Here is a 22256-nt window from a genome sequence, read left to right on the forward strand (position 1 = left end):
GCGCTCGCCCGGTGCATTGTGGGCTCTGTAGTCCGGCCGGAACCTGTCCGCACCTACAAGTTCCAAGCCTGCTCTTCCCCTCCTCTGCCTAGACCCAGTCCCCTTCCGCGGCTTCCGCTGGGTCTCCCGGGTCTCGGGCGCGAAGTTCCGACAGGTCAGCTGTTTCCCTCCAGGGCACAGGAGGCGGAAGCCGGAGGGACGCGGGGAGGAGCTACGCGCGTGGGGGTGAACGCCCGCTCTACGTGCTCGTTCGCCTTGCGACCGCTGCGCGCGAGCCCGGTGTCCCCGCGGCGGGCAGCAGCAGCAGCGGCGGCGGAGGTGTCGGTAGAACGCGGAGGGGGCGGAGGGAGTCCGCGGCGCGGCGGCGGCGGCGGCTGCAGCAGCGAAATGGCGGAGACCGTGGCGGACACCCGGCGGCTGATCACCAAGCCGCAGAACCTGAATGACGCCTACGGGCCTCCCAGCAACTTCCTCGAGATAGATGTGAGCAACCCGCAGACAGTGGGGGTCGGCCGGGGCCGCTTCACCACCTACGAGATCAGGGTCAAGGTGAGGCCGTCTTTTCCCACTACGGAGAGACTCCTGTGGTCCTGGCTGTCCGCCGCGGACCCTGGAGCGCAGACCCTCAAACGGCCACGGCCGCCCAGGCGGGGCCCCCTGCTGTGATGGTGGGGCAGACTTTTCCACGGGCGGGGTCCGGGCCAGGGCCAGTCTTCGTGTAGGGCTTTCGTGCAGGGCTTGGATGGGAGCTTGTAGGGTGAGCTGAGGCCAGCTCTGGCACTTGAAGAAGGTACTCGGAGAAGAGGGCGTGGGTTGAGCGCCGCTGGCCCCTCAAGCAGCTGATCTGGGAATGACATTTGAGTTGGAAAGGGGTAGATCTTTCGAGAACACAGCCCTTCATCGGGAATGGAGCTATCTGTGACTGAGAAAGAGGGTTTGCGCAAAGTTGAAGCCAATCCGGTTTTCTTTTCCTGGAGACTATTCCCCCCCCCCCAACCCCCGAGTTGGCCGAGCCAAGCTGATTCCTCTCAGGCCCTTCCGTGCTACCAAACTCACCTAGATTGCACGCTTTTCTGAACAGAACCTTAAGAAAGTTTACAAAAGCCTGTCAAATTTGGTAGGGCTGAGCCAGGTGAGAAAACGGTGATGGAAAATGATTGACCTTAGTATTTTGGGCCACAACTGTGCTAAAGGCTGAGGAGTGGGAAGTGTTGCCTGCCTCACAATCAAGACTACCACTGCTTTAAGAAAAGCCTGTTCATTTAGGGATCTTGCTCTCCTAATTTCGAAATTTGCACTTCACTGAATGAAAGAATCAGCTGAAGTAGAACCACATTTATAATTTCATAACCAGTATTTGTTGGCAGTAAGTAATTCAGATGATTTGAAAGATGCTAATTGAGTATAGTGCTTTCACTCACACACTACTTTAAAATTAAAAAATTTCCTCATGTATGGAAGTATCTTTAAAAAGTAGTTACAGTGAAACGAATCCAGCTGCTAATGACAGTAACAAATTACTAAAAATTAAGCCTAAGAATTTGGTTTATGAGTAATCAAATTTTATGTAACAAATTACTATTAACATTTAAGTGGAATAATTTCTGATTAACGTTCTCATTTTTTGTGTGGTAAGATATAACAGAATATACCATCTTAACCATTTTTAACTGTACAGTTTAGTAATGTTCAGTTTATTCACTGTTGTGAAACTTAGACACTTAAAAATAATTTACTTATGTGTTGCTATAAAAAATGTAATAATCATCCAACTTAAAATAGAAACTAACCTGTTAAATGTTACAAGTCACCCTTGTCTCTCTAAGGATGTGTAAAACATGAGTCACAAGCAGTCTTGTTACAGCGAAACTGCAGAATCTGAATTCCAGTGTACCTAAGGAAGCACATTGTCACCTAAGCCTAGTGGAAAAAAACGAGGCATTTTTTTCCCCTTAACTTTTGGAATGGTTTTGGGTTGCCTTTAATATATCGCAGGTTGTAACTGAAAAGAACTTCTTTTACTCTCATTCATCAGCATATTTTCCTTTATTTCTTGTGCTACAGCAGAGCTTGGTATTCCTGTTTCTAAACTTCCAGAGCTAGTACTTCCTGTCACACAACTGAAGTGGAATCTCCTGCCTCCATTTCCTCATTTAATAACTTTGTGTTTGTCATGCTGAGTTCTTACATAGTAAATGGACTTTAAGTATAATAACAGTTTTTAAAAAAAATTCATCTGATTTTTATTACCAAATAGCATATGTGACACTTTAAATTGTGCTTATGGTATTGTCATTTGTATTTTGAAGAAAGCAATCCTTTTTAAGAGTGATTAATAAGTTAAGGAATTAACAGAGTATACACACCTACACTGGTTTGTTAGATTATGTACACCAGATTGTTGTGTGTTAGTAACTGTTAAGTCATAAGTGCTTGTGCCTTCTAAGAAAATATAATTGAGTTTCTAGTCCTTATGAAATGTCATTGGGGATTCTCTTAATAATGTAATGTGTTAACTTAAAATGCAGGACACCGTATAGTAAGATATTAGAACTTATTTTAGCAGCATGTGATTTTTGAGAGTAATTAAGGTACAGCTGCCAGTGAGATGAATAGGTAAGTCATTTTGTCATTTATTACTACTTTTCTAAACTGTTCCTTCTCTCCCTAGCCCCTGCTGCTTGCCTTCTGCTGTTGAATTTGACACGTGTCAGACCATTTTATGTTCCAAAGTTTGGGCCCTTAAACTATCCTATGGTTACACTCTAATTTTAGTCTTGAGAAAAATGTTCCATTTTATAGAATCTGATTGAAATTACTCTAATTCACAGAGTAATTTTATCTGGATGATGGCACTTTAGAATGCAAGTTTCCCAATCTCCATTTATCTTTTGGTTTGAGGATAGTGTTTAAGACTATTAGGATCTCTTGATTATCTCTGTGCTTTTAAAAATAATTGATACAGTATTAATGTTTTTTAAAATCATTCTAATGGTAGGCATAGCAGAGAGCACCATAAATGATTAAAGGATTTGGAAAGCTCAGGTTCTAGAATTATTTTGGCATATTAAAGAGAAAACTGAAGGGGAAATTCAGTCACTGTTTATGAAGTTTGTGCTATAATGTGGCTTTAATTTTCTGAAGATTCTAAGTTAATTAAGGTGTATTGTACCTAGAGAAAACTGCTTTGAACCAGAGTTAATTTAAGGATTTTTCTTGAGCTCTGAGTTCAAAGAATAACTGAGTAAGGTACAAAATCTAAGGTCCACTTCCCTTCTGTAAAATAGGTGTGCTAATAATAGTACAGTTGGTTCTTTGTATTTGAGGATGCCGGTTCTGCATATGAGTATTCAACCAACCACAGACCTAAAGTAGTAGGAAAAAAATCCAGAAAGTCCCAAGAAGCAAAACTTGAATTTGCTGCATACCCGCAGCTATATATATATAACATATGCATTGTGTGTTAGGTATTATAAGTAACCTAGAGATAGTTTAAAGTGAAAGAGAGGATGTGCGTAGGTTGTATGCAAATACTAAACCATTTTATATAAGGAACTTGAGCATCTGCAGATTTTAATATGGGGGTGTGTGCGTCCTGGAACCAGATCCCCCATGGATACTGAGAGATGACTGTACCTACCTCAGAGGACTAAATGACATAATACACATAATTCTCTTTAGCACAGTGATTGGTATATAATAGGCACTCAAAAGTTGCTTCTTTCTAAATACAGCTACTTCTAAATTAAAAGTCATTGATCAGCTGACTACATTCTCTACATTAATGTGCAGGGGTGAGTTACTAAAATAATTTGATTTCCTTATCAAGAACTCTATTTGTGTCATTCCATGTGGGAAGCTGTGATGCCATTCAGAATGTAGTAAAATTTCACACTTAAGACCAAAAATATTTAATAGAAGTCTCCATATTTTAAGGTGGGGGCTTCCCACATGGTTCTAGTGGTAAAGAATCTGCCTGCCAGTGTGGGAGACCCAAGAGACTCAGGTTCAATTCCTGGGCCCGGAAGATCCCTTGGAGTAGGAAATGGCACCCCACTCCAGTATTCTTCCCTAGAAATTCCATGAGCAGAGGAGTCTGGTGGGCTATAGTCCATGGGATCACAAAGAGTGAGACACAACTGAGCAACTAAGCACCTAAGCACACACAGACATATTTTTAACATTATCACCTGACATGCTTCTAAAAGTAGCTTTTTTAAGTTGAGGCATATTGAAACATAAAACTGAATAGTAAAGTTTTCTAATAAACCTTGTACCAGGAAAGATAATGAAAATAGCATCTTGACAATATTTGCCATTCTAATCTTGTATTGGTAATTCTTCTCTGGATGAGTCCTCTCATTTTAAATTGAGTCATTAATATTCTCTTCAGAAATAAATTAATTTTTAGACTTGTTTTTAGGGTTTATGTGAATTAATTCTTAAAGGGCTAAAATAGTATTTAAAAGAATCAAAGCATTTTGGAGCCGAAGGACATCTGCAGAATCTAGGTAGCTTTATCAATTGACCATGAAAAGTCTGATATACATCTTTGCTGCCAGCTATGGCTGACCTCCAGGATCTCTATCAGGGAAAGATAGCTTTAAGAGTCTGTTCTTACCTAACCCATCCCTTAATGTGGGGGGAGTGAGGCAGTGGCAGTTAAAAAGTAGCACTGTTATATTGTGTTAAGGGATCCTGTTTTATATTGTTCGTTTTGGCACATAAGGGAACCAAGACACAGAAAGATGTCTCTTACCCAACGTAAATCATTAATATCTAACTCAAGTCAAAGTCAGGGCCCCTGATGGCTCAGACAGTAAAGAATTTGCGTGCAATGAAGGAGACCTGGATTTGATCCCTGGGTCTGAAAGATCCCCTGGAAAAGAAAATGGCTACTGACTCCAGTATTCTTGCCTGGAGAATCCCATGGACAGAGGAGCCTGGCGGGCTGCAGTCCATGGGGTTGTAAAGAGTCAGACACCACTGAGTGACTAAGCACGAAGCTCGTGTGAGTATCAGAGTCAGGGTTGGATTTGAAGTATTGTGGTCCACATTCTGTATTGCTTCACAGCTTCAGTTCATTTAAACAATATATTAAAACCTTTTTTATCTACAGCCTGGTGTTGGAGAACCCTCAAGTGTCTGAACCTTTAGAAGGAAGTCTCAATGTTAGTGTCCTTGAGACCTAGGAGTTGACTGTTCATTAATCCACAGTAGATAAGATGCACCCCAGAAAAACAAAATAGCTGAAAAGAACTTACTGTTGAATTCTGTGCTATGATGAAATCATCTGAAGAAAAAGTGTGTTGTTGATTGGCTCAAAAGAAAAAGTGTGTTGTTGATTGGAAATGCTTATAAAAGGCAAGCTTCTTCTCATGTGAAAGGTGGGGGAATTTATCACCTGCGTACCTGTTGTGTTCAAGACAGTTTGCTATATATGTAATTTGATCTTTGAGTAACCAAGCAGAGCAAATAATATCTTTGTTTTGCAAATGTGGAAGCTGAAGTCATTGTTGATCCTCATCTCTTGTTCCTCCCTCATTCTTATTTTAGTTTTGCTGAACTACTTATATCTCCCAAATAAGCTGACTACTATCCAGGCCTTTGCATACACTTCCTCCTCTATCTTGCTTTAGCAGCCTTATCTGGCTATCATTACTTGTCCTGCAGAACTCAGCCTTGCTTTTACCTTTTTAGAGATTTTGCTGATCCCTGGAATCTAGACTGGATTTCCTCCTTGTGTGTCTTTGTAGCCCTTTTAGGATTACATTTGTTTGCTTGTATGGGCTTCCCTGATGGCTCAGATGGTAATCCTGCAATGCAGGAGACTCAGGTTCAATCCCTGGGTCTGGAAGATGCCCTGCGGAAGGGAATGGCTACCCACTCCAGTATTCTTGCTTGGAGAATTCCATGGACAAAGGAGCGTGGTGAGCTTCAGCCCATGGGGGTTGCAAAGAATTGGACATGACTGAGCGACTTTCACTTTTTTTCCCTTTAATTCCTGTTTCTTCTGTAACCTTCTAGAGGACAGGGACTGTCATGATCACCCTAACTCAACATCTGACATTGTGCTTGACATGTAGTGGATACTTTAGGAATAAATGGAGTTTAGGAAGGTTGAGTAACTTGTCCAAAATCACAGCTATTAAATGGCAAAACTGGGATTTGAATATAGATTTTCTGATCTTCAGAGGCCATATTTTTTCTTTCACCCTCACTGAACATTCATTATCACCTGGGGAGCTTTTGAAATCCTTTAGATTCTTTTTTAATTGGGTTAGGGTGGGATTTGGGAAGTGGTAAATTAAAAAGCACCCCAGCAAGGGCACCTTACTGATGTGCAGCAAGGATTATACCTGGTGGCACCAGGCTCTCTGTCTTTTGAGTTATGACAGGCAACAGAGAAGAAAAAAAAAAAAAATGGAGCTGCAGTGGTTAGTAGCCTCAATGGGATTTTTAAAAAGGCCAATTCTAGGGTGGTAGGGGGAGGGAAGGGAGAAAAAGAAGCAGATCCTTACATGTAGCAGAGAGGAAAACCAGTGATATTGGCCAAAGATGAAAACTATTTTTAAAGGGGAGACAATTTAGATACTATCAAAGCATGCCAACAACTTAGCTTTGGGGGAAGGAGAAGCATTTACTACATTCAGCCAAGCCTGATCTTTTCACCCCTGTCTTATGCCATCCATGTCTGTATCCCTGTGTAATAATCATGAAAGTAAGCCAGAAATCAGGAAGAGACAAATTTATATACATTTAAGAAATCTTTGTATTTTAGTAGTATTGCCACCCTATACCTTTAAAGTGTAAAATCTACTAGTGCCTAATTTTCAGGTATTTTGGTGATTCCATGAGATTTTTCATCTCACTTTCACAATCATACTTATCAAAAAAAAGGAGTGAAATGTTATTTTTAGATACTTTTATGTTTGTATTATAATATGGTGCTACTTTGCCAACAAAGGTTCGTCTAGTGAAGGCTATGGTTTTTCCCGTGGTCATGTATGGATGTGAGAGTTGGACTGTGAAGAAGGCTGAGCACCGAAGAATTAATGCTTTTGAACTGTGGTGTCGGAGAAGACTCTTCAGAGTCCCTTGGACTGCAAGGAGATCCAACCAGTCCATTCTTCAGGAGATCAGCCCTGGGATTTCTTTGGAAGGAATGATGCTAAAGCTGAAACTCCAGTACTTTGGCCACCTCATGTGAAGAGTTGCCTCATTGGAAAAGACTCTGATGCTGGGAGGGATTGGGGGCAGGAGGAGAAGGGGACGACAGAGGATGAGATGGCTGGATGGCATCACTGACTCTATGGACGTGAGTCTCCGTGAACTCCGGGAGGCCTGGCGTGCTTCGATTCATGAGGTCGCAAAGAGTCGGACACGACTGAGCGACTGATCTGATCTGATCTGATCTGATGCTGCTTCCATGTAAGCAGAGCCAGCAGTTTTTTGACTATCATATAAGAAAGATGGTATCTGAGAAAATCAATACTGTAATCCTGGTACTGCTGTTTATGGATTGCTTAGTTAAATGATTTAAAGCTTTCAGCCAAATAAGGTGTTCTTTTAAAGAAATATTTAACTTAGAACCTATTAGGACAGCATAGTAAAATATGACATATGGTCAGTTAAGGTATAGTTTGGACTGTTCTCACAGAGACCTCAAAAACTGAGTTTATTTTTTCATGTGAAGAAGTCTTGAGCAGTCCAGGGCTGGCATTGTGACCTGACTGTGAGCTTCCTGGTATCACATCCACATTCTAGGCAAGGTGAAGGCACATTTCTGGCCCATTGCCACATTTGGCTATAAAGGAAGCTGCGGAATTTAATCTAGCTGGGCAGCCATGTGAAGAAAGGAGGAACAGACACTGTTCTCTGCTTCCACACAGTGGTAAAGAAGTAATCGGGTCTGTCTTCTAGGCTGTGGCACTGGCAACATTCTCATCTTGTCTTTTTTTTCCTTTGTTTGCTGATGACTGAGATTTCAAAGTTTAGAGAAAGTTTATTTGATTTGTAAGAAATAAAATTTGAGCTCCTTTTAGTTTTGACATCCTTGAATGTAAGTTGGGTTTTGTTTGTTTGTTTTGATGTAAATAAATTTGATCCCTTCCAGAGAAAATTTTGGTGAGTAGAAAAAGGAGGCAGACATGAAGACATGGCATGTTCGATAGAAGTATGTCATGGGGTCGAGTTTGGGTTAGAAGTATGGAAAATACATGATTAACTTTTTTTTTTTGCCTTCAGTGACTGTTTAAAGCTATGTAGGAGGTTTTACTTGGGACCAGCGTTTTAGTTGATGACAGTGAGTAATGGAGTATATTGTTTGAGCCATCTAACTGAGTGAGGTCAGTGTCTCTTACCAGGGAATCCTAGGAAGACAAGATCACTTTAATAAAATTACTTAGTGCCTAACAATACTGGAATGATCACTTTCTAATTCTTTGCTCTCTAGACTTTTATAAATGATGTAGCATCTCTGTTTCCTTGGCTTTCCTAAAATTATTCCACACCTGCCACCTATAGCTTGTTTACTTTCCGTTTTTCCCCTTCCTGTCCTTACGGGATGAGCTTCTCTGTTCTATAGTAAGTTTGGAAATTCTAATTCATTTAGAGGAACAAAGGAGCCTCAAAGTTCGTTTTTTTATGTCTAGTTCTCAATATCTCCTCTTTGCCATGATATTACGGATCATTTTCATGTGGAAACAAAGATAAAAGTCTTGTTGGCTAGGCATACTTCTGTGTATCACCAGACCTTTGTTTAAATTTACACTCAAAGATTTCCACCATGTTATATAACAGAAAACAGTCTTAAAACACTGATCACTATAGAACAGGGATCAGCAGCTATGGGCTTACCTATTTAATGTTTTATTAGAACACAGCATATCTTTTAATATTTTGTTTACATAGTATTTACAACCACTTTTGCACTGAAAGGACAGAGTTGAGTAGTTTCAAATAACTGTCTTGCCATTTGGGAAAAAGTTGGCCAGTCACTGGTCTATATTTTATGTAGCTTTGGAATAGTGGAAAACAAAGCACTTGGAGAATCTTATTTGATTGTAAAGCGTGGTCCTATTCTTGGGTACTGAATGAAATAGTAGGCGCCATTTTTTCCTTCTAAAGGTCGAGTTTTTGCAAAGACACAATCTAACCTTGTGAGTCATTACATCTACTATTCATATTAAGGCCAACCACAAAGAGTTTCAGTTTGTAAAACTAGTTTTCTCGCTTGAAGCCTTTTGTAAACTCCTTTGAATATCTAGAGAGAGAGAGTTGGGGCTGATAGAAACTGTTAGGTAGCTAGTTCATGGTGGTTTAGTTTCAGTTGATAAACCAGTGACAAAACTGAAGGTGGTGCCTGACAAAACTAGAGTCTGTTCTAGCCAGGATTGGGGTTTAGATATTTTCTAGCTCAGAATTAGTTGTTTAATACCATATCATCATTTAATGTTTTGTGTTCTTACATGGTAATTGTTTACATGTTATAGCAGTATGCCATTATTAAATGATTAAATTGGTATTAGTTGGACTACTGATGTGGGTAAGTTTAATGTGTGAATTGTAGAAAGGGGTTAAGTTGAAAATTGAGGAACTGTGATATTCTCAAAATGGAACAATATAGTAAATTGATAGAATTTTTCTCTTAGTTTAAAAGGGCAGATGATGTTGATATACTTAAGCTGAAATAAATTGTAGACATTTTCACTTAGATGTTAGATATGGTTCTTATCTGTAATCTGTGTATTTGCCCAGTTTTATTTTCTTAAGACTCTAATCAGTTTTTTCCTAACTACATTTCTTTTTAGATTCAACTTAACATTTGAGTGGCTCCTGTGGGCCAGTTGTTTTATTGAGCACTTGGAATGCTATGGTTGGATGGTATCACCAACTCAATGGACATGGGTTTGGGTGGACTTGGGGAGTTGGTGATGGACAGGGAGGCCTGGTGTGCTGCGGTTCATGGGGTTGCAAAGAGTCGGACCCGACTGAGCGACTGAACTGAACTGGAATGCCAAGTTTAAAAAAATGTGGTTGCTGCATTTAGAAGTTCACACCAACCTGAAACAGGACTGGATGTTTTCTTTGATCAGTTTTCCCTAAAACTGTCCAATAAATGAACATTTATGAACCACCTAGTACATGCCAGTCACTGTGTTAATGTATGGCTTGCTCTTAAAGGCAGGAAGCTTATAGACTGGAACGTAGGGAGGTAGGTCAGTTTGATTCTATTCAGTTCAATTTAATGATACTACTTGGTGAAAACAGTCATAATGTTCAGTAGGAACCCAAGCCTGCATGCAGGACCAGGGGTGTAAGGGCAGAGAGAATAGCTGTCTTTTCCATTGTCAATGACCTGCCAAAGTCACACAGTATTAATACTGGATTTTGACCACTTTATGCCCTGGGACCTGTTGTTACTGTCTGGCTCAAATGTCTTTCCCTACCTCTTTATTTATGGTTTGTTTTATTTTAAGCATGTTTTGGGCAGTTGCTGTGTCTCAAGCTGGTATGGTAGGCACTTTATGTTTTCTTTGATATAGTTTTAGTTATCTGCCTCTTCTTAGAAACTGTAATGGCTTTTATTTCCACTTAGAACAGATCATAAAAATAGCCAGGGTCATTCTTATTTAACAGTCATTTCCTGTATCAGCCTGATCATGCTTTGTGATACAGCCATGAAAGTCTACCTGCTGTTCTCCTCTCCCATCTAACCCAAATGACCTTCTTTATTCCTCCTGCCAAAAGCTCATCCAGATACGTACACATTGTAGACTGGTTTTTCCCAGTAACCAATATTATGTCAGTTGCATAACTAACCACCCCAACTTAATGACATGCAACAGTGATTTATTTCCTACCATTCTGTGGTCTGGCTGGGCAGTTTCTGTGTGCTCATTTGTGCAACTGTTTTGAGCTGGAGAGCTGGCATGTCTGGCTGTCTGTCTCCTGGGGTGCCTCATTCTCTTCCAGATGGCCTCTCATTCTCCAGTAGGCTCTACTGATTTTTTTATTTGGCAGTCTTAGAATAGCATTCCCAGAGAATGAAGATAGAAAGTTGCAAGACCTCTGAGTTTTAGGCTTAGAAAACTGCTTGTCACTTCTACCACATTCTCTTGCTCAAAGCAAGTCATAGGCTAGTCTAGATTCAGAGGTGGGGAAATAAACTCCACCTCTCAGATGAAAGTAGCTTCAAAGAATTTGTGGCAACATTATCTACCATACGTTACTTGTTAGGAATCTTCAAATGTCATAATTGGTGGCACCTGTGGCTTGGGTTATTGTGGGTGCAGAAATAACTCCCCAAAGATTTCTGCTTCCTAATAACTAGAATCTGAATGTGTTAACATATGAGAATGTTACCTTTGGAGATATAATCAAATTAAGGATCATGAGATGGAGAGGTTGTCCCGGATTATCTGGGTGGGTCTAGTATAATCACAAGGGCCCTTATAAGTGAAACAGGTGGGAGAGTTAGTCATAAAAGACGTGACAGTGGACGTAGAGGTTGGAGTGATCTAATCGCTGACTTTGAAGATGGAAGAAAGGACCATGGGCTGAAGAATGCGAGTAGCCTCCAGAGGCTAGGTAAGACAAGGAAGCATATCCCCTAGACCCTCCAGAAGGAATGCAGCCCTAGTGACATCTTGATTTGTCCCAGTGAGACTCATTTCAAGCTTCTGACCTCCAAAACCATAAGATAATAAATATGTGTTGTTTTAAGCTACTAAACTAGTGGTAATTTGTTAAAGCAGCAATAGGAAACGAATAATAGTGACATGGCCCTGTCTTAAAGATAATTTCCAACAGAAGGAAACACAATAGACTCACTCCAAGAGAATGAGAGTCAGTGGGGACTGGGCTCAGCCTGATTCTGAGCCTTGGTTATAGGCCACACAGCCTTATCTTTCTTATCTCCATCAGAATCTAGCACCATCAGCTCTCATTATCCCTTGCCTTCTAGTCTGCCAAGATGTTTTACCAAAGGCATAGAAAAACACTTTTTCTCATGGAAAAAATTGAATGTGTTACTTTAATCACCTGTAGAGGATTATTTTTCCAAACTATAGAGAAAATTACTAAAAGACTGTTGCTTTGGCTGTTCATGTGTAAGTCAAAATTAACAATGCTGCATGACTAGTGTATTTTTTAAAAAGATTGCGTATAAGAGAAAGAACCGCATAATCTTTGATTCAGTCGATTTGCCCTTGCTGTTGTGATCTAGTGCCTTTGTGTAAGAGAGTGCTAACTTCTGAGACTAGACAAGTAATGTTCTGGGTGATGAATATCTTAGCTTATTAGCTCTTGATTAAAATTTAACTTAGAAAAAATTTCCTACTCTATTGTAAGGTCTTTGACCCTCCATAATTTCAAGCCTAGTCTTAAAAACACTAGTATCTTCCGTTCACTGCACACCTTAAGAGAAAAGTATTTTGACCTTTGCAACTTGTGATTCTAGGCCTCAAAGTCTAAAATATATTTAAGGATTTCAAGCAGTGAATGTATAACTATACAATTTCTTCAAATGTCACATATTTTTTTTGTTGTTTTTGTTTTGAGAAGAAACCTGAATCTTGATAAGGCATTCATTCAAAATGAACAAAAACAATCTTTTGAAAACTCCTACGTTGATTTGTGACAGAATAAATTTTTAAATATCCAATTATGAAGCCCATAAAAATATGTATCAAACATATGGTACCCAGAGTTTCAAGAATGTCAAAGCTAACAGTATTTTAGAAGGATTGTAATTATATAGAATCTGATCAAACAAATAAAATTAAGAAAAATTTTATAGGTTGAAGTAGGACATCAGTTACGAATATACTTCAATATATTAGAATGAGTATGTTCTTCAATTTACTTTTCTCTAGAACTTCTGATATTTTTGTCTAAAACAACTTTAATACAATAGCCATTCACTATATTGGGGTATTTAAAGTTTAAGATTCAAATTATCAGACATCTCTTTGTCCAGTTTTCTTGGCATTGACATTGACTTGTATGATTTGTCTAGTTGACTATAGTTGATACTGGCCTCAGATATACAGGATGGCTCGTATATGAAGGGGCCAGTGCACTCAGCGCTTTTTAACCTGTGATTTTGTTTTGCTTTTTAACCTGAGATTTTGTTTTGCTTTTTTACCTTTTTGTCCTATCTCACTGTTTCTGGTTAGTGGTCACTCACAATCTGGTCACTGTTAGCCCTGTGCCAAACTCTAGGTGTAACTGACTTCATACACATCCCATTCTTCATTAAGAATAGATAGATTTTCTTAATCCAACCAAACAAAGGTTAGAGACTTACTTTCTTGATAGGACCTTTTTATTAACTATCATCTGGTTTCAGAGATATCTTAGCAGTTTTTTGATATCAGTATTGCTAGAAAATTAGAAATTTTGATATCAGTATTCTCTGCCGGAGTCCGCAGAGACATTTTGTTGTTTAGTTCATAGTTGCTGTTATTTACTATTGTTATCTCCTACTCTTGCCCTGACATTACATTTGTTTCTCTCTCTCCATCAGTCTCTGTATCGGGCTCACTACTGCTAATCCACCATCTCATTTTCTTTTTGAGCTTTAACTAATAGGTCTGGCATAGTGTTTTAAGTATGCTTCTCAAGGAAGCTAGATTTCTCTCCCATTTGATCTAAACATCTGGGACAGTCTTTCCCAGCCTAGTGTTGGTAGAAGGGAACAGGAGGCAGACTGGAGCAGAGGACGTTGTGGCAGAAGAACAAAACAACCTACTACTGAGGCGCTACTTATGTAGCACCTTATGTACATTTTTCTAGAGCTTCTACTAATTTTGGGGGAGATACTGTTTAATGTATTCTGAGAGCACTTGAACTATGAACACGAATTCATGCCTGGTTTTACACTACCTACTAATTGAGTGTCCTTGGGCAGTTAACCTCTCTGAACCTTTTGTCCATCCTAAGATGAAAGTGTTAGGATCTTCCTAAAATTAAATGATGTGTGTTACGGACTTTTAAGTACTGTCTTGTTTATTTAATACTAGCTGCTGCTGTCATTATCTGAGAATTGGCTCTAGGTTTTTATTGCACTGTCAGAAAAAAGAAGAGTGCTGATTTCAGTAAAAGATTAGTTTTGTAACAAATATATTACCGGATCTGCATTTTTTTCCCCCCAAGCACTCTGATTTACCCTTGGAGTTGCTTAATGAAAGGTCAAAACTCTTAAGAATCCAGTTACTCATTATTATTTTTTTGAGATTTATTTACTTTTTTTCCCCCTGCTGTGCTGGGTCTTTGTTGCTGCACCAGGCTTTCTCTAGTTGGAATGCGCGGGGGCTGCTCTTTGTTGCGGTGCCTGGGCTTCTTACTGCAGTGGCCACACTTGATGTGGAGCGTGGGCTCTAACCACATGGGCTTCAGTAGTTGCGGCATGTGGGCTCAGTAGTTACAGCTCCAGGGCTTTGTTGCTCCACGTCATGTGGGATCTTCCCCGACCAGGGATTGAACCTGTGTCCCCTGCACTGGCAGGTTTATTTTTAACACTAGACCACCAGAGAAGGCCAGGTACTCATATTCTTATAGAATGTATTCTTTTAAACATGGGAGTTTTGTCAGCGGATGGTAGTGAGGGTTGCACAACAATGAATGTACTTAACGGTGCAGAACTCCATACACATAAAATGGTAATTTTTATGTTATGTACATTTTACCACAATAAAAAAAGCATAGAAATGGATAATAGAGGAGATGGTTGTTGTTTAGTTGCTAAGTCATGTCTGACCTTTTTGTGACTCCATACACAGTAGTAGCCTGTCAGGCTCCTCTGTCCATGGGATTTCCCAGCTAAGAAAACAGGAGTGGGTTGCCATTTCCTTCTCCTGTGGGGGAGGGACAGTTATTAAATGTGTATCTTCTTTCCTTTCAAGTTACCAAAGCCAAGGAGGAAAACATTTCTTTAAAACTTTTTGCCAAGAATCTCAGTTCTTTGGTCTTAAAATCAGTTTTATCTGATACTTACACAGTTACTCCAGCTTTCTTATGGTTAGTTGTAAGCTGTATATCATTTCCCATCCTTCCACTTTTAACCTGTTTTTGTTTTTGAATCTTAAGTGCGTCTCTTGTAGAGAGGATATAAGTTTTTTATTCAGTTTGATAATCTGAATAATCTGCCTTTTGATTGGTGTATATAATCCATTTTGTTTTACAATTGTTAAAATTTTTTAATTGAGGTACAGTTCATGTATATTATATAAGTTTGAAGAGTACAGCATAGTGATTTACAATTTTTAAGGGCCATACTCCATTTATAGTTATTAAAAAGTACTGGCTGCACTCCATGTGTTGTACAGTATACCCTTGTAGCTTATTTATTTTATGCACGGTAGTTTGTACCTCTTAATCCCCATCCCTATTTTGCCCTTCCTTTCTTTTCTCTTCCTACTGGTAACTGCTAGTTTGTTCTCTATCTGTGAGTCTGTTCATTAGTTTTATTTTTTAGATTCTACATATAAATGGTATCATACAGTATTTGTCTTTGTGTGTCTGACTTAACATAATACACTCCGAGTCCATTGTTGTCGAAACTGGCAAACTTTCATTATTTTTAAATGGCTGAGTAGTATTCCACTGTAATAAACACTTACACACGCATACATGTATACTAAAAACCGTATCTTCTTTATCCATTCATCTCTTGATGGACACTTACGTTGCTTCCATAATATGGGAATTGAAAATAACGCTGCTATGAACATTGGAGAGCTTACCAGGTGGCTCAGAGTAAAGAATCAATCTACCAATGCAAGAGACTCCAGAAATGCAGGTTTGTTCCTTGGGTTGGGAAGATCCCCAGAGTAGGAAATGGCAGCCCGCTCCAGTATTCTTGCCTGGTAAATTCCATGGACAGAGGAGCCTGGCAGGCTACAGTCCACAGGGTCTCAATGAATCAGATACAATTGAGCCCACTCACCCACATGAACATTGGGGTTGCACACATCTTTTCAAATTAGTGTGTTCTTTTTTATCTGATATTTACCCAGGAGTGGAATTGCTGGGTCTTACTGTTTTCCACAGCGGCTGCACCAATGTATATCCTCACCAACAGTGTACAAGGGTTCCCTTTTCTTCACATCTTTCCCACCATTTGTTATTTGTGGTCTTTTTGACAATAGCCATTCTGACAGGTGTAGGTGATATCTCATTGTGGTTTTAATTTGTGTTACTCTGATAATTAATAGTGTTGGGCATCTTTTCCTGTGCCTTTTGGCCTCCTGTGTGTGTCTTTGGGAAAATGTCTGATCAGTTCTTGTTTTTTAATCAGCTTGTTTGCTTTTTTGCTGTCAAGTTGTGTGAGCTTTTTATGTGTTTTTGAGATTAACCCCTTATTGGTCATTTCATTTGAAAATATTTTCTCCCTAAATCCGTTTATTAAAAAAAAAAAATTATTTATTTGGTTGTGCCAGGTCTTAGTTGCAGTATGTGGGATCTTCTGTCTTCCTTGCAGTACATGAGTACTTTTAGTTTAGCAACTCTTAGTTGTTGCATATGGGATCTAGTTCCCTCATCAGGGATCAAACCTGGGGCTCCTGCCTTAGGATTGTTGAGTCTTAGCCACTAGACCAGTAGGGAAGTCCCTGCATTTATTGTTAATGAAATCACCAGTATGATGGGTTTATTTCTGCCATTTTGATACTTGTTTTCTATGTCTCATGTTTTTCTCTGTTCCTCCTTTACTGCTTTCTGTGTTAGATATTTTCTGTTTTACTGTTTAAATGCCCGAGATTCTTTTTACTTCTTAAAAATTATTGTTAGTGTTTGATATTGAAATTACAGTATGCCTCAGCTTTTCTCAATGTACTTCAGATTAATACCAACTTAATTCCAGTGAAATAGGAACCTTGGTCCAATACACTTTCTCCTTCCTTTGTGCATTATTGTTGTATATGTTACATTTGTATATGTTAGAATAGTACAGTTTTATAATTGTTTTAGGCAGTTGTTTTTTTAATCAGCTAAGAGAAAATTTTATTTTTTATTGTCTTACATGTTTACATATGTAGTTGCCTTTATTTGTTGTTGTTTCGTCGCTAAGTCATGTCCAACTCTTTGTGACCCCATGGACTGCAGCACAACAGGCTTCCCTGTCCTTCACCATCTCCTGGAGTTTGCTCAAATTCACGTCCATTGAGTCAGTGATACTATCTAATAACCATCTCATCCTCTGCCGCCCTCTCCTTTTGCCTTCAATCTTTCCCAGCATCAGGGTCTTTTCCACTGAGTTGGCTCTTTGCCTGAGGTAGCCAAAGTATTAGAGCTTTAGCTTGAGCATCAGTCCTTCCAATGAAGATTCAGGATTGATTTTCTTTAGGATTGACTGGTTTGATCTTGCTGTCCAGGGGACTCTCAAGAGTCTTCTCCAACACCACAGTTCAAAATCATCAATTCTTCGGTGCTCTGCTTTCTTTATGGTCCAACTCTTACATCCGTATATGACTACTGGAAAAACCATAGCTTTGACTATATGGACCTTTGTTGGCAAAGTGATGTCTCTGCTTTTTAATATGCTTTCTAGGTTTGTCATAGGTTTCCTTCCAAGGAGCAAGTGTCCTTTAATTTCATGGCTGCAGTTACCATCCACAGTGATTTTGGAACCCAAGAAAATAAAGTCTGTTACTGCTTCCACTTTTTCTTCTTCTAATTGCCATTAAGTGATAGGACTGATACCATGATCTCATTTTTTGAATGTTGAGTTTTAACGCAGGTTTTTCACTCTCCTGTTTCATCTTGATCAAGAGGATCTTTAGTTCCCCTTCACTTTGTGCCATCAGGGTGGTGTCATCTGCATATATGAGGTTATTGGTACTTCTGGCAATCTTGATTCCAACTTGTGATTCATCCAGCCTGGCATTTTGCATGATGTACTCTGCATGTAAGTTAACAAGATGACAATACATAGCCTTGATGTACTCCTTTCCCAATTTTGAACCAGTCTGTTGTTCCATGTAAGGTTCTACCTGTTGCTTCTTATCCTGCATACAGATTTCTCAGGAGACAAGTGGTCTGTTATTCCCATCTCTTTAAGAATTTTCCACAGTTTGTTGTGATGACTTTAGCATTTTCAGTGAAGTAAATGTTTTTCTGAAATTCCCTTGTTTGCTCTGTGGTCCAACAAATGTTGGTGGTTTGATCTCTGGTTCCTCTGCCTTTTCTAAATCCATCTTGTACATCTGGAAGTTCTCAGTTCATGTATTGGTGAAGCCTAGCTTTAAAGATTTTGAGCATAACCTTCAGATCAGATCAGTTCAGATCAGTCGCTCAGCCGTGTCCGACTCTTTGCGACCCCATGAATCGCAGCACGCCAGGCCTCCCTGTCCATCACCAACTCCCGGAGTTCACTGAGACTCATGTCCATAGAGTCAGTGATGCCATCCAGCCATCTCATCCTCTGTCGTCCCCTTCTCCTCCTGCCCCCAATCCCTCCCAGCATCAGAGTCTTTTCCAATGAGGCAACTCTTCACATGAGGTGGCCAAAGTACTGGAGTTTCAGTTTTAGCATCATTCCTTCCAAAGAAATCCCAGGGCTGATCTCCTTCAGAATGGACTGGTTGGATCTCCTTGCAGTCCAAGGGACTCTCAAGAGTCTTCTCCAACACCACACAGTCAAAAGCATTAATTCGTCGGCGCTCGGCCTTCTTCACAGTCCAACTCTCACATCCATACATGACCACAGGAAGTAGCCTTGACTAGACGAACCTTTGTTGGCAAAGTAATGTCTCTGCTTTTGAATATGCTATCTAGGTTGGTCATAACTTTCCTTCCAAGGAGTAAGCGTCTTTTAATTTCATGGCTGCAGTCACCACCTGCAGTGACTTTGGAGCCCAGAAAAATAAAAGTCTGACGCTGTTTCCACTGTTTCCCCATCTATTTCCCATGAAGTGATGGGACCGGATGCCATGATCTTCGTTTTCTGAATGTTGAGCTTTAAGCCAACTTTTTCACTCTCCACTTTCACTTTCATCAAGAGGCTTTTGAGTTCCTCTTCACTTTCTGCCGTAAGGGTGGTGTCATCTGCATATCTGAGGTTATTGATATTTCTCCCGGCAATCTTGATTCCGGCTTGTGCTTCTTCCAGTCCAGCGTTTCTCATGATGTACTCTGCATAGAAGTTAAATAAGCAGGGTGACAATATACAGCCTTGACGTACTCCTTTTCCTATTTGGACCCAGTCTGTTGTTCCATATCCAGTTCTAACTGTTGCTTCCTGACCTGCATACAGGTTTCTCAAGAGGCAGGTCAGGTGGTCTGGTATTCCCATCTCTTGCAGAATTTTCCACAGTTTATTGTGATCCACCCAGTCAAAGGCTTTGGCATAGTCAAGAAAGCAGAAATAGATGTTTTTCTGGAACTCTCTTGCTTTTTCCATGATCCAGCGGATGTTGGCAATTTGATCTCTGGTTCCTCTGCCTTTTCTAAAACCAGCTTGAACTCTCTTGCTTTTTCCATGATCCAGCGGATGTTGGCAATTTGATCTCTGGTTCCTCTGCCTTTTCTAAAACCAGCTTGAACATCAGGAAGTTCACAGTTTACATACTGCTGAAGCCTGGCTTGGAGAATTTTGAGCATTACTTTACTAGTGTGTGAGATGAGTGCAATTGTGCGGTAGTTTGAGCATTCTTTGGCATTGCCTTTCTTTGGGATTGGAATGAAAACTGACCTTTTCCAGTCCTGTGGCCACTGCTGAGTTTTCCAAATTTGCTGGCATATTGAGTGCAGCACTTTCACAGCATCATCTTTCAGGATTTGGAATAGCTCCACTGGAATTCCATCACCTCCACTAGCTTTGTTCATAGTGATGCTTTCTAAGGCCCACTTGACTTCACATTCCAGGATGTCTGGCTCTAGGTCAGTGACCACACCATCGTGATTATCTGGGTCATTTTGTACAGTTCTTCTGTGTATTCTTGCCATCTCTTCTTAATATCTTCTGCTTCTGTTAGGTCCATACCATTTCAGTCCTTTATCTAGTCCATCTTTGCATGAAATGTTCCTTTGGTATCTCTGATTTTCTTCAAGAGGTCTCTAGTCTTTCCCATTCTGTTGTTTTCCTCTATTTCTTTGCATTGATCGCTGAAGAAGGCTTTCTTATCTCTTCTTGCTACTTGCATGCTAAATGAGCGTGACCATACTGTAGTTTGAACATTCTTTGGCATTGCCCTTCTTTGGTATTAAAATGAAAACTGATCTTTTCCAGTCCTGTGGCCACTGCTGAATTTTCAAAATTGGCTGACATATTCAGTACAGCGCTTTAATTCTTTCCACCACACTAAGTACAGAATTATTTGTTCTTGTGTTTGCTTTTAGCATTCTGAATATTCCACTGCTTCCTGGTCCTCATTGTTTCAGGGGAAAGTCAGCTGTTAATCTTTATTAGGGGAGGTTGGAGGGATATGATGAGTCATTTTTCTTTTGTTACTTTCCAAATTTTCTGCTCATTTTTGTCTTTCAATATGTTATTTATTTATTTAGAACTGTGCTGGGTCTTTGCTGCACTCAGGCTTTTTCTAGTTGCAGAGAGTGGGGGCTACTCTCTGGTTGTGGTTTTCAGGCTTCTCATTGCAGTGGCTTTTCTTGTTGTAGTGCATGGGCTCTAGCCTTGTGGGCTTCAGTAATTGTTGCACATGGGCTCAGTAGTTGTGGCACAAAGGCTTAGTTGCTCCTCCGAGGTTTGTGGGATCTTCCTGAACCAGGGTTCGAACCCATGGCCCCTGCATTGGCAGGTGGATTCTTAACCACTAGACTACTAGGCAGTCTTGTCTTTCAACATTTTTGCCAGTATGTCTGTAAGGTCTCTTTATGTTTCTGCTACTTGGAATTCATTGAGCTTCTTGAATGTCAGATTAAAGATTTTAGTCCAGTTTGGGGAGCCGTCAGCCATTATTTTGGAGAAGGCAATGGCACCCCACTCCAGTACTCTTGCCTGGAGAATCCCATGGACAGAGAAGCCTGGTAGGCTGCAGTCCATGGGGTCTCAAAGAGTCGGACACAACTGAGCGACATCACTTTCACTTTTCACTTTCCTGCATTGGAGAAGGAAATGGCAACCCACTCCAGTGTTCTTGCCTGGAGAATCCCAGGGACGGCGGAACCTGGTGGGCTGCCATCTATGGGGTCACATAGAGTCGGACACGACTGAAGCGACTTAGCAGCAGCAGCCATTATTTATTCTTTCTTTTTTTTTTTTGTGAGATTCCTATTTTACCTGTGTTGGTATGCTTTATGGAGTCTCACAATAGAAAATCTGGTTGATCTGTCTTCACATTTGTTATTCTTTTGTCTGCCGGCTCAGATCTGCTGTTGAGCCCCGTCAGTGAAATTTTCGTTTCAGTTATTGTACTTTTCAGTTCCAGAATTCCAATTTGATTTTTCTTTATAATCTCTTTTTGTTGAGATTCTCTATTTCATTGAGTCATTGTCATCATACTTTGAATTCTGTAAGTATGATTTCCTTTGGTTCTTTAAACGTGTTTGTGATAGCTGCTTTGAAATCCTTGTCAGCCTAGTCCAAGAACTGAATTCCCTCAGAAACAGTTTCTGTTGACTGTTTTTAACCCCATGTGAGTTATACTTTCTTATTTCTTTGCATGTTTTATCATTTTTTGTTAAACCAAGCATTTTAGATAATGTATTTTCAAGACTATCGAGTTAGATCACCTCTTGTCTTTCTTCCCAGGGGAGCTTTGTTGCAGTATCTTTTTTTTTTTTTTTAAAGGACTCGCATGCACTAAGTCTGTAGTCTTTGCTGTTGCTGATATTTTTCTTGTATGTGCTTTTTTTTTTTAAGCCTGGTTTCCTAGGGGGTCACCCTTGGATCAGGACAGCTTTAGTGGTCAGCCAGTGACTGGTCAGAGGTTCTGCATAAACACTTAGAGCTAGTAAGGCTTCTGCCCTTTGATAGTGGATTTGTATGTAGGTTGGGGAATGAATTGAATGTTTAGGCAAGTAACAGGTTTGTTTCAGCTTTTACTTTGTGCCAAGTCTTCTCATGTCCATATCGCTCCTATATCTCTGAAAGATCTCATATTGGGTCACAGATACATAGATAACTATGGATCCTCACCAGTTTTTTCTGAGCCTGCATACAGCTTTGTGCAAGCACACAGCCTTTCAGACCTCCAGGGATAAGAGAACTATTAAGGCCTGTCGTTACTGTGCCATTCTCAGGATATCCCTCCTAAATTTCTGGCAAGTCTGCTGATTTGTTTCTTGCCCCAGTC

At 40.1% G+C, this 22256-nt stretch overlaps 1 protein-coding gene across 1 annotated transcript in view; it reads left to right on the forward strand.

Annotated features, from left to right (window-relative positions):
• The first annotated feature begins 213 nt into the window (after positions 1-213).
• Positions 214-22256, forward strand: part of SNX3 (sorting nexin 3) — a 48485-nt gene continuing 26442 nt past the window's right edge. The window contains exon 1 of the mRNA XM_005898188.3: positions 214-549. Within this exon, the coding sequence (XP_005898250.1) occupies positions 388-549 (162 nt within the window). The 5' untranslated portion in view covers positions 214-387. The remainder of the gene's footprint in view (positions 550-22256) is intronic.

The sequence above is a fragment of the Bos mutus genome, chromosome 9 (assembly GCF_027580195.1).
Source record: "Bos mutus isolate GX-2022 chromosome 9, NWIPB_WYAK_1.1, whole genome shotgun sequence".
Lineage (NCBI taxonomy): Eukaryota > Metazoa > Chordata > Mammalia > Artiodactyla > Bovidae > Bos > Bos mutus.